At 41.5% G+C, this 13,105-nt stretch overlaps 2 protein-coding genes across 7 annotated transcripts in view; one reads left to right on the forward strand and one right to left on the reverse strand.

Moving 5' to 3' along the window:
* Positions 1 to 10,992, reverse strand: part of MFSD6 (major facilitator superfamily domain containing 6) — a 48,993-nt gene extending 38,001 nt beyond the window's left edge. For 2 of the 5 annotated variants that reach the window (XM_055718648.1, XM_055718647.1), the window contains exon 1: positions 40 to 8,168. The gene's annotated coding sequence lies outside the window, so the exon portion shown is untranslated. Of the gene's footprint in view, positions 1 to 39; positions 8,169 to 10,123; positions 10,176 to 10,856 lie in introns of those variants that run through there. The other 3 variants (XM_055718651.1, XM_055718649.1, XM_055718650.1) reach the window with 3 other exon arrangements.
* The window catches only part of HIBCH (3-hydroxyisobutyryl-CoA hydrolase), a 45,015-nt gene continuing 42,896 nt past the window's right edge, over positions 10,987 to 13,105 (forward strand). For both annotated transcript variants that reach the window (XM_055718655.1, XM_055718654.1), the window contains exons 1-3: positions 10,987 to 11,123; positions 12,040 to 12,082; positions 12,874 to 13,014. In XM_055718655.1, the coding sequence (XP_055574630.1) occupies positions 11,092 to 11,123; positions 12,040 to 12,082; positions 12,874 to 13,014 (216 nt within the window). In that variant the 5' untranslated portion in view covers positions 10,987 to 11,091. The remainder of the gene's footprint in view (positions 11,124 to 12,039; positions 12,083 to 12,873; positions 13,015 to 13,105) is intronic.

Raw genomic sequence — 13,105 nt, forward strand, 5'->3', positions numbered from 1 at the left:
GAGTGTGAGCCATGTTTGCCTCGTTCATCCTGTTCTTACTTTTCCCCATGCAGCCCTTCAAGGCCATTTTTGGGAGATGGTATCCTGGGCTAGACAGTCCTTCAGTGTGACTCAGCATGGTTGCTTTTATGTCTTTTTGTTTCTAAGAGCTGTGATCTTCTGGGAAACAATTAAAAGAGATTAGAGCAACAATAAATCAATAGTCCTCACACATTTTGTACCACTGTTTGTTTTCCCTTCAGTTATTAAAAATATCATGCTTTCTTATAATTAAATGTTTCAAGCACTAGATCTGTTTTTGCAGATCACCTCTGGGCCACTGATGGTTTCATGGACCCTTGAGTTCCCTAGGCCACCATGTAATCAATTCTACTAACCCTCATGCTTCACCTTAGAGCTTATAGATATCCTGAGTTAGGAGGGCATTTTTCTTATTCTGCACAGCCATTCTAATGTACTTAAAACAGCAGCATTTCCTCTTCATGCAGGTCCATCAGTATGCAAGTGTGACAGAAGGAGAAGCCAGAGCAAGCTATCAGCAGCTGGGGGCACCTTCTTGACATCAGTCATATCTAAGTCAGAAAAGCGGCAGTCAGATGTTCCTTGTGTCTTCCATAGCCTTGGCCACTGACAGCAGCAACAGCGGGAAATGTTAAGCAAAGCCTCAGGTCTCAGTTTTTTCTTTCTTTGTAGCACGCGTGCTGAATAATACCACTATGAAGTGTGCAAATACCATCAGCTCTGAACTGTAAGATTTTTTGTTATTCAGGTTGTAATGGAATAAAAAAGTTAAATACCCTGAACACTATGGAGGACAATTGCGAATCAGCCCTCCTGATGCCTATAAACCCTTCGGACAGCACCCTCAGAATTAAGACTTCTAATCTTGAAAATTCTCTGGTAAAGTGGGTTATTTATAATCTCCACTGGCAAAAATTAAAACGTATATGGACATAAGTGTACATGACACACTGGTCGCCTGTCTACCTTGTGTATCTCTATATTTAAGTCAATGCAGTGTCACTAAAACAGAAACCAGTAATTGGTTTACAAAACCTGTCTTGAGAGTACCCACCTTCACCTTTATTAGCTAGACAAAATGGGTAAACCTTTGGACTGAGCTGGGTGGGGGTGATCTGGCAAGAGCAGTGGCTGAACAAATATATGTGGTTTATACACAAAAGGCTCAAAAGGAGGAAATGGATATGGGAAGGGTGGCTACTAATTAACTCAGGCCTATCTGGGAAACGGAGACAGAAAGTGAACTGAACTACCATTTCAACTCTGTGGGGCTGAACTCTCATTTAGCTATTTACTGAGCTGAACCACTTTAAAAATATGACTGAGCTCTATTTTTTTTTATGACATAGCTAAATACTGCCCACATTCTACATGTCAGATAGGTGTGAAAGAATAACACGGATCTACAAACAGTTCCCCTTCCTGGACAAGAAAGCTGAAGGTTACACAGTGTGGGTCACTGAAATCTTTGGCAAAAAGTTTCCAAGTATTTAAGACAAAGTGATGTCTTCCAGGGTGGATGTTTTCCTTCACCACCTAGAAATAACTACACATATTCCTGAGAGGTCTGCCTCTGGTTGTGACTATGCAGTGACAAAGTCACAATTCGTTGTTGCAGTCATTTTGTAGTGACTAATTATATTACCTACAAGCATTATGACTGTTTATTTGAGTAACTAATAGAAGCAGATGAACAACTGTGAAACAGGGAGTTGACTGCTTGTACAAATACCCTACAACCTCCTGAAACTGCGTACTGGATGACCTGACAGAATATTGGGCTTTTTCCTTCTGTAAATACTAGGGATTTTTTTACTTAAAAAGTGGAGAAGGTGGGAAATTCTTAGACAGGTGGGTAATTTCCTCAGAAGAAAAGACAATTGAAATATTCCTGAGGAAAGAAGTGTGGCTAAGTGAGCGCATTTTAATATGGCATGGATTTGTTTGTCCTGTGCTAAAAAAAAATATAAATCCTCGCTTCCTTCTGTAGAGCTGGGTAACAGCTGATCAATGGCAGCATTACAGGCTTGCGTGTGAAGCAGTGGTTAGATTATTTGTTTAGAAAGAAAAAGCATGCATCCCTTCTAACATATGTAGAAGATATCCTGATTGGATATCTATTTATAACAGTTTACAGAACAGCTTTTCTTTTCTTTCCTAAAGAAGTGGAAAATATATTCCGTGTGTTGATTTCTAAAGCAACACAGAAATTCCAGTCACGTGGTATCTGAATCCTCTTCCTCTGGATCCCATAATCCTGGGTCATTGTGCTATGTGTATTTTCTAGTATGTGCACTGCAAACATACATATAAACTACACTTACACTTTAGCTCAATAATAGGATCTATCTTCTATGCAATGACAAGATGCTATTTGTTATCAACAGTGTATAGCATCTTACTATTTCATCTCTAAAGTTAATGTTGGTATTACAACAAGATGGTAAAAGTTAGTTACTTTACAGTAACTTTAAAGAACTAAAGCAGAACAGTGAAAAAGCTACAAACTTATTTCTCAAGGTCTGCCTCTTCTGACTACTTGGACTACGTTGAAAACCGTATGTTGCTATTGTAATTAAGATGTCAGCCAGCTGTACCTGCAAAATTCAGCTCTTACTAGGAAGTAACTAGTCGATGGTGAATTTTCCAAAAGGCTTAAAAATCTACAGGGATGCAAGTGGTGGTACAGCAAAAGGAATGCACAGGCCAAATGTGTTTCATGATTCTCCTACTCAGTCATGGGGAAAAAAAAGGTTTCCACTAACACTTCAGATTGAAAATGATTTTTTTTTTTAACATAACGTCTCTGCTTTCTTACAAAATTTGTAAACTATTATAAACCAAACAAAAGATGTTTCTACTTGGTGCTGGCCAGAACTTTCTCATCTTTAATTTTTTTTAGGCTACAAATGTCAATAAAATCACTTTTCAAAGTATTTTAAATTTATGAAACAACGTCCCAGGCTAATTCTACATGGTGCTATGTCTCCTAGGCAGAAGCACACCCTTTAATTCAAGCAACAGATTTGTGTGCTTTAATATCTTGGCAGGTCCCAGATTGAAACCCTGCTGTTAAGCCCTGCAGCTAACCATACAATAAAGCACCTTCTCACTCCTAGAGCCTGAAGAAGTGCTCTTAGCAACAGTTCTACAAGGTAGTGCCTGCATTTTTCTTGGCAGACAGAGGTGTGTCAAAGTATGACTAAATCACACTGAGTTGCATGTTATTTCTGAAATAATTATATATTCCCATATACTATGCTTAGCTGCATGAACCTCTGTGCCAGCTTGTTCTCGCAGAAACAGAGAGTGAGCAAGAGAGGAGGGACTGTCCAGCTCCAGACAGGAGAACCAGTGGCACCATGAAATCCACAGGGCAGACAATGACTGAGGTTACAGAGAGGAAGTAAAGATACTAGAGACCATGTATTTCCTTGAGATCAACTAAGATCTTTATTGTGCCCTGCCACAGCTGCCACTGCCTTACTTCGCTGAGTACTATGTCCCTGGGAACGGATATCCACTGAATGAGGGCTCTAAGAACCAAGTACTTTGACCCTGTCACTTCCATTGAATGTTTGTTTATGAACCAGGATGATCACATTTCTCAAAAAAACCCCAACAAACCAAACAAATGCTTTCCCTTCTGACTTGCTACACATCTTTTCCACTAGGTTAATCATTATACACAGAGCTGGTAAATTGAGTTGTATTGAAGCTAGCATTTGCTCATAATTGCCCTATATTGGAGGCTGGTAATTTACACTTAGAGAATATATCTGCAGCAATGAGTGATATATGCCTATTTTTTAATGGCTTAAAGGCCTCTATTTATTCTGCTGACCTAATTTTTCCCCTCATTTTTAAATTCTCTAATCTGCTTTGCTGTCCTTTGCATCATTTCTGGCATTAAATGAGATATCTTTCCCCAGGCAATGTTCTTCAAAGGCATTATTTTATGAACAGTTTCAGTTGTACGCCAGAATTAAATACAATAGAAAGAAATTGTGAAAAATATTCTTAATATTGACTTTTAAAATCAAATGCAGACCTTTTCAAGCGAAAATTAATAGCTGTGGGAGGTGTCAGATGAGTAATGTGGAAAGGTTTGAATACACACACATCCATTTAATAAGATACTGACTGTCACGCTGTCAGCCAAACTGCCCTGCTGAAGAGCCTCACTTTAATTTAGAGCAACAAATTCTTAAAATAAACAGCTGAGGTGTTCTCTGCACTCATCAAATCCCTGGACTGTCAGAAAGCTACTAATTACCATCAAATGCTTTTGTGCTTAATTCACTGTGATTTTGACTGGAACAAAATGAGGTAACAAGGCATTCACTATGACCCCTGAGAAGGAAAGATTTGGTACCAGATGGTTTGAGTCAAAGCATGTGACATTCCAGCTGAACTACAGAAAAAACAGGGAAGCCAACAGGAATCTTACATACAAGACTGAGCTCCTAAAGTAGATTTTTAATGATTCTAAATGTTTGGGGGTTTTTTGGTTTTTTGTTTTGTTTTGTTTTTTGTTGTTTTTTTTTTTTTTAAAAACTGCTTCTTGAAAAGTATCATTCCACCACAATAGAACATACAGGGAAAATTTCAGGCTAACAGTAGTTGGCAAGGTAAGCATATAATCTGCATTTAAAACCTGATGTACATTCATTGATATAAAAGGTAAGAAAAGCACTACCTTTAAAGTTAACTGAACCAATGCTAAATGCGAGACAGAATTACAAGCGGGCCAATAGCGCTTCAAAACGCTACTGACAAAGGAGTTCCTGCAATGTTTTACAGTAAATCAGTCAAGTGACATGAACTTACTATTTGGAATATTGTTCCTCCTCAAGGTGGGTATGTAATTCCAGTAGATGATAATTATGAGTTACATACAATTCAGTGGAAGTTTATAAGGATATATTTAAAGTATTAAGCAACATTCAGAAATAAGACTTTTAAAACATCTGGATAATTAGTTTCATTAAGGTTACATCTCCATTGATACTGCTCTAGCTTTCGCTAACATAAGTCCATCAGCTGATCTTTCTGTGTCACATGCAAATGTGTTAATTAGCCTTATTCATAACTTCCTTTGTTTCTGAGCTGATCAGTGTAAGGAATTATGCCTACATTTTTCATTCCAACGCTAGGGTAAAATCTGCAGAGCTACTGGAGACAGGCTTGCGCAGGGGAAGGGAGGCACTGAAGTCAGTAAGCCTAGTTCCCTACTGCACTGTATCTGTGCAGTGCTGGTCTGTGAAATGGGTCCAGCAAACTGCTATTTCTGGGCTGGAAGGTAAGTTGCCTTGTGACAGGATTTCGCACTCCAGTGTGCACTCCTTTTCCATGAAGAAAGTTACTTCACAGGGCTAAAATCATTCAAATAACAGGTTGAAGGTTTCTGCTCACTAGGAGAAAATTACATGCCCCATGCAGTATTTTTAAAAAACCTCCTATACCTTAAGAGTCACGTTTCATTAATTGGCTGTTATTGCATCTCTTTGAATCATTACAGACCACATCCTGGTACAAGATTCTGCATCAGTAATGTATGTATACACGGGAAGTCTGGTGTTGGTGAAAAATGTAGTCAAAATAAATTTATGGGTAGTAAAATTGTTTTGGATGAGAAGAATGCATGCAACTAACTCAAAGTTAAGCCAGGTTTGATTAGTACTACATATTGTAAAACCTGTATTCCAGATAGCTAAGTCAAACCAAGTCAGAACCTGAAAGCTGTTCTGCACCCTTGGTTCTTGGAGTCTACCAGAGAGATTTCTTAAGAAACAGCAGTACCACTTTGTGCTCTATACCACTAGTCTTACAAGTTCTATTTTCCTGTACTTTTTGACTGCTATTTTCATGTAATACAAGCAAAGCACCTCAAATAACATCCTGTTAACATAAATAAACTTGAATTTAATTTCTTATAGAAGCACAAATTTAGAGTAAATCTTGAATTAACTGATATTCTGGGACAGTGCTATTTCAAGAGGTCCAATAGGAACGGTATTTTGAAATACAGACCCACACTGTGTGAAAACCACATGCCTTTTTCTCTTCCTACATACAAGCAGCTCTGACTCTCACAGAATCAAGCACATACACTGTGCACAGAACAAGAGACATGATGACACAACGGGATGCAATACAAGCATCATTTGCTAAGCAGACTCCTGAAGTCTTGCAGGCAAGCTTCCGAGTGAGCGCTGGCTGCCACTGTACCATCACTTGCACTACCAGGGAAAAAGAAACTCAGTTTCATTCTTTCCAGACCTGGGAAACTCAACCTTAGAGAACTAATTAGACACCCAAAGACACCCTCAGCAGTTAGATAACCTTGGGGGATTTTTCTGGTCCACCAGAAGTTAACCATCTTACCAACAGAAAATTCACTTTCCTGGCCCCATTCCCACACACACTCCCTACAGCTATTTCCACCCACGCTACAGCTCTTTTTAACTGTGTTTAAAAAGCTGAGAGAGAAATGTGCTGCTGCTGCTAGTGCTCCTCCTCCTCAGGTGGGCGGGTTGGTAGCTGGTCAGTTTTCTGCAGCATTTCTCATTGCTGGATGCGTGGGAGGCTGAGAGCAGGAAGAGAAGGAAGCGGTCCTCTTAGGAAGGGAGGCATATTAAAGCAAGTGGGAAGCAAATAGCCCCTTCCCACCTGCACATGTGCAATTATATGCAAATTAAAACCTAACACAATAGATCTGCAAGCCGAGCTTTCCAAGCTGTGGTCCTAAAAGGTATCGAACAGCTTGGGTCTCAAAGCCCAATTCAGGGGTGACCTGATCTCTAGGAAGACAGCATTTTTCACCCACAAAGAACAGACCCGTGGGGAGGGAAGAGGGCGTTCCTTACAGTTACCGTTTTATATGTAGGTGGAGGGTGGTTTGAGGGGAGGAGTGACAGATTGCTTGTGGCAGCAGGGAAGAAAAATGTAGGAGGGTGTTTGCCCAGGGTCCTGTCTAACCTAGGGGGTACTGGCAGGGCGGATGCAGTGCAGGTGGTATGTCTAAGCCAGGGTGGTGGGAGGGGAGGAACCCACTGGTGGATGAACCTCGCTTGGAGCCGCTCTCCCAGCCCCATCGACACGACAGTGTCTGCAGCAGCACCCTGCCACCCCCACACTTTCCCTGGTGCCCTGTGAGGCCAAAAGAAAATGGAAACTACTTCACTCGCACAGTTTCATGATTTGCTTTCATTCTTTTCCAAACACTTACAGCTCCCCACTGATAAAGATGCAAATTAACTGGTAAAAAGAAAAAAAGGGAAAGAGGAAAAAAGGTTGGGTTCCCCCTCCCGCCCCTTTCTTGTTACAGGAGAAATTCACTACTGCTTGCCATTAGTTGTGCCCTCATCCCAAATCTATGACTTCAGATGTTATATGGATGCATTATCTGAAAAATCTCTGACCAAAAGCCCTGAGGAAGGCAGTCTGTTCTCCTAGGATGACTCATGTTACAGATAAAAGTGAAAATTTGCTTCTCTGTATTGCATATGTGTTTCCTGTGTTTCAGAACTTCCCTGGGCTGGCCTATCATTAAAAAGCGGAGAAACAGATAATTTCCTCTTAGTCTACTTCTACTCTCACTGACGTCAATGGAAGACACTCCAGATCTGAGTCTTTAGTACTAGGTGTCCATGCTGGTGCAAGGAAATTTGGACCCGTGTCATCTGTGGAGGTGTTTTAGTGTTTTCAACTGAGACTGGACTGAGAAAAAACAATTTGAGGATTCCTTGTCAGTACAGTAATAACCAGTTAGCAGGGATGAACTGGAAATTTTCCCATTCTGTTCTTCAGGCCTTCACAGACTCATTTTTCCTTAGCCTCATACGCTGTAAGGGATGCACTTACTACCCACACGTAGAGAAATCAGATGCCAGCTGTTAGATCGGCAGAGGAAAAGATTAAATTTACAGCAAGCCTGGATGCAGCAGCACAGGACACGATGAAGTACTTGTACCATTTATTATCTGGTCTTGATGAACTACACTGGGAGCTCTCAGAGGCAAGTAAGTGAAAGACAAATTAATGATTAATTAGGGGTATATAGGTGGCATACGGAACATAGCTGAGCTGTTCTTGGAATCCTTCTTGGGAGAAAGAGCTCCCACATCCTGAAGTTATATGTTTTTCTGGAAAAGAAACCAAAAAAACCCAGGAACAAAACCCGAAAACATCTGCTCAACTCTAAAGTCCTCCTACAGTCTGCAATTTGTTTTCTCTTTCCAAACCTGCTGAACACACTGCCAGGAAATTTCTCCAAGGGGAGGAATTACAACCTGCCTATCCTTCTCGCTATTGCACTTGCAGTCCCTGAGTTCCTGGCCTGGTTACTAGGAGTGCTGCTCACCCCTAGTATACCCAGTCTCCTGCAGCCCTCTTTCCTAATAGTAGTATCATCCATAAACTCCCAGGTTAAAGGTCATCCCATTCCTGCTTATTCTCATGTGACTCTATTATTTTCACTCTTTTTCCTATTTCTGATTCTTTATTTACTGCCTTTTATTTACTTATTAGAAAACATTTTCATTTTGATATTCCACTCTGCAAAAAGAAAAAAAAAAAATGGTGTGCTGGAGAACTACTAAACCCCAGGATGATATCTGAGTTACTTTTTGGACTGGCCTGCAGTCAGTGAATGGCTGGCTGTGAGCAAATTGCAGTTCTCTAACACCTACCACTCCCCTACCCCAAAAACCCCTATAGGTAAATTCAAGTAATCACCAGCATGTTTCAAAAGTAAGAAGAACATTAGGCTCAAGGAAGATGGCTCTTCTTCTTGAAACCAATTTTGAAAAAAAGGGAAAGAATTTAAAGAAAACATGAGGCATAAATTCAGTGTCAATACCATGGAAAGAAATCAGTAGCTGTCGCAAGACAATGCTTGCTGTTACTTCATTGCTTACTAAAGAGTAGGTTCCACCCTTGTTCTAAATCAGACATACAGCTGGAAGACAACAAAAAAGGGGTCTACACCATTATTTACACTGAATCTAGGGGTGGAACAGATTAACAGCAGCATAAGATGAATCAGATCACTGACTTCTATTTTGGACTCCAGAAACCGACATCCTATGTAATCATGTCCTGATCACAGCCTTGCCCATGTGAAGGTAGAATTTATTAAGAGATTTCCAGGGGTTTCAACCAGCCTCCACCTGTTCTAACCCAAGGTTAGCTTCCACACGCTGATTTCTTCATTTCCACAATGACACTGACAAAAAGATTATCCTATAGAAAGGCTCTCTGTTCTTGTTTGTCTGTGAAATGTGCAGACTTTCAGACATAGGATATGAAGTACAGAAATGTTACCTGCTTATCAAACTACCCGTAATTTGCTTATGCCTAGATGAGAGATGCAGAGTTATCTCATCCTCAAAAATAATTTTTTAAATATAAACCTGAGTAAAGGTTCAGATTTGGCAACGGTGATAATTTGGTGTCGTCTAGGCTTGTTTAGATCTAATTGCATGGTACTTGCTGTAAAACAGCATATAGGGCTGTATTTATTCAAGATGACACCAACAGGCTGCATCTTTGATGATCACATAATCTGTAGGTAAAAGCTGCAATAGTCTGGATTGCCTAATGAATTCTGCAATTAATTCGCAGTAGGCAGTCTCCTGCCTGCAAGAGCACCTCATGTCCTGTTATTTTTTTGTTCACGGTCTACAGGACTGAAAACTGAGGCTGCATAATACAGAAATGTTCGGTGTCTTTCTTTGTGCCTATTTAGTTTGATTAAATTTTTGACAACCAAATTTAATATATTACTGTAACGGAAATGCCAATACAGATGACACTGCTTTAAGCAGGGGCTGAATCATTTCTTGAAATGAAGAGCAAGGTTGCCCTCTGGGGACTACTAGCGAAGTGCTTCTGAGAGCTGGGATTTTGTTTTTGGGTGGGTTTTTTTGTTTGTTTTTGGAATTTTTTTTTTGTTCCAGCAAAATAATTTTGCTACAGTGTTTTAAGATTATTATTTTTTTTAATATGAATGTGAATCGGCATAACCAGTGCTATGAATCTGCTGCATTGAGAGAGGATGAAGCTGTATTTCTACCTGATGTGCTGTATTGTTGTTTACCTCGTGGTTCACCATGCTTTTCAGTCTCAGTCTCATGCAGGTGTGTGTCAGCCTAAAAAAATCCGTGGAATGGTCTTAGTAACTGAAATAAAAGTGAATTTAGTACTATCAACTCCTAGCGCGATGACCATAAATTCTCAAACACCTTGATCTTCTAGTTAAAAAAAAAAGAAAAAAAAAGGGGGGGGCTGTTTTCCCCACTGTAATTTCTGAGCCTGTTTATGCTGAGCACATGCTGCGTTTGAGCTCACAGCTGCCTGTCACTACTGCCAGGGCAGGAACCATACTAGCTGCTTAATCCCTGTTATTTATCTTCTGGGATAACCAGTTTTTGGTGGGATGTTACACTCGGCCAGCCCGCCAAGCATGTGTCAGCAGCCGAGGGCAGCGCAGGTGCGGCTGCAAGTGTAAAGGTTCAGGAGGAGAAACCCGGGGGGGGGGGGGGGGGGGGGGGCGGAGAGAAATTAAAAAACTGGTTTTGCTGCTGAAAACAGTCCGTCAAAACGCAGTTTCAGCCCACAAAGTTCAGCCCCGAAGGCAACGTGGCAAGGCCTGCTCTCCCCGCCTCGGCAGCCGCCCCCGCGGGCGTTACCGCTGCGGTGAGGGCAGCTCCCCTCAGCCTGCCGGCCCAGCCGCGGGCGGGGAGCGGCCCGGGGCAAGGGGAGCCCTTCGCGCAGCCACCCGGCAAGGGGGCCGCAGCCCTGCGTACGCACCCCGTGCCCGCCCGGCTGACCTTCTGCCTCAGTCGCTACGTTGACTGGAAACGGGCTGCTCGGGGGACGGAGGGCGGCCGCCCCTCAGGGAGAGCGGGAGGCGGCGGCAACACCTCGATCCGCCCATGCAGCCGGGTCAGGGTGAAGGAAGCGGAGCCCAGCCCGCCGGCCGCTCCCCTGCGCATGCGCTTTATGCCACCCCCGGCGGTCGTACCGGTTACCCGATGACGGCGATCGACCGCGCCGGCTGCCGCCATGGCAGCCCGGGTGCTGAGGCCGCTGCCCAGGTAACGGGGAAGCGGTGGGGGCCGCCCTGAGGCGCGGCCGGGCCTCCCCCGCGCTCCCCGCCGCTGAGAGGATTTCGGTGGCGCCGGCCGCGGCGGGCGGCGGGGAAGCGATCCTCGGGAAAGGCCGGTGGTGCTGGGGATCGGAACCCACTGAGCTGGTGTAAAAATGTCATTTAGGCCTAGATTTGCCAGGCCCAGATTAACTTTCCCGTTCTAAAACGAGCGTGTACTTAAAAATTAGTTCAGGACGCCAGGACGTTAGCATGTGACATGTTACTTGGCTGTGTTTTGCGCTCTTAGGTAGCCGAAAGGTAAAGTTGCTCGTTAATTCTGATGCAAGCCAGGCAGCTGAAGCCCAGCAAATGCCCTTGTCTTCCTCAATAGAGTACAGTGACAAATAATTAATAACAGCCTCATTACTTAAATTGAGTAACATGTTCCCAAAGTGACCCGGCATCGTTGTCTCCTGTCAGCATTGGAAGCCTGAGCCTTGTCCAAGCTTCTGCATAAACCCTGCGTGAACGTATAAGAAGCTTTGGAAATTTACAAGATTTTGACAAGACCTTTTTTTTTTTAAAAAAAAAAATGCTAGTGTTTAAATGGGAAAACATCTTTAAAAGACATACTGCTAAGCATCAACAATTCCCCAAATGCTTTGTCTTATTATTTCCAGGTTCTCCTAACCTGGAATTGAACACATCGAAACATTAGTATCTGTTATCCATTTCCTAGTAAGCACAGAAGTTTCCAACTGTTTTGATACTCCAATTGTACTCTAATTTATTGTTTTTAAAAACAAGAATGTAAAACAATTGTGTTTAGAATTTTTTCTGATAAAGCTTTGCTTTACTCAGCAGCCATATGTTTGGGGATTGTGTAGCTGGTGTATGCAATCTTTTTAATATTTCTTTTTCAGACTGAAGCCATTCAACAGACTACAACTAATATTGCAACATTTGGTAAGAACAGCATCTTACTTGACTGAGTTGGAAACTTCTAGGACTCTGAACTCCCCTGAGATGGACAAGCACATGCAACTTCTAATGTGTCTGCTCATGTGGTTCTGAATGCCATCATTTATTGCTCAGGCATAACGTTGCCCACATCTTTAAGCACTTTATTACAAGTTTCTATTATACTGTAAATTAAAGCTTAATTATTTTGGCCTTACCTGCTTTTATAGTTATTTTCTATATTAGCTTCCACATATTTCTTAAATAGCATTCAACTGTGAAGTTGAAATCAATTGTGAAAATAGTTTAAGGATTTGTTTTCTACTGTTAAAAGTTACAGACAAAGCCATGTGTAAATTTGTATTTGGAGCGTCAAAGGCCTGTAGGAACACATGGAATTGTCATTGTTACAATTGTTGCAAGTATTTTCAGAATGTCAGTTTCAAGGAGCCATGGTTTTGTGTATTACTGGTTGGGTTTGGTTTTTTTCTTTGTTTGTTGTTTTTTTTAACAAAAAATATTGTTAAAGAGTGTGTGGCTCAGAAACTTGTCTGAGGATTATTACTCTGAAGGACTCAAACATAAATTGGTTTCAAAAGAACTGTTTGTTAGGGAAATGAAAGTATAACTTTAAGTTCCCACTTGAAGTGGGAAAGCCTTAGCATGCAATTCAAGAGGCATGTTTTATGATCTTAAGTGGTGTGGTTTGAGAATGTATTTCCATAAACAGTCTTGTATGTTACTCCAAGTATCTAACTGATGACATTTGCTTTATGTATTTGTTTTTGCATGTACAGAAAATGTCTAATCAAATGGATTCGACAGCTGAAGTCTTGTTGGAAAAGAGAGGAGGTGCAGGAATAATAACTTTGAACAGACCCAAGGCTCTCAATGCAGTAAATCTTTCTATGATCCGACAAATTTACCCACAAATAAAGGTTAGTAGCTCTGCTTCAACCCCTCCACTATAGAAACATTATCCAAAACCGATTTTAAAATTCAGTCTGACACTTCCTAGTGTACTGATTT

Source organism: Falco cherrug, chromosome 8 (genome assembly GCF_023634085.1).
Source record: "Falco cherrug isolate bFalChe1 chromosome 8, bFalChe1.pri, whole genome shotgun sequence".
NCBI lineage: Eukaryota > Metazoa > Chordata > Aves > Falconiformes > Falconidae > Falco > Falco cherrug.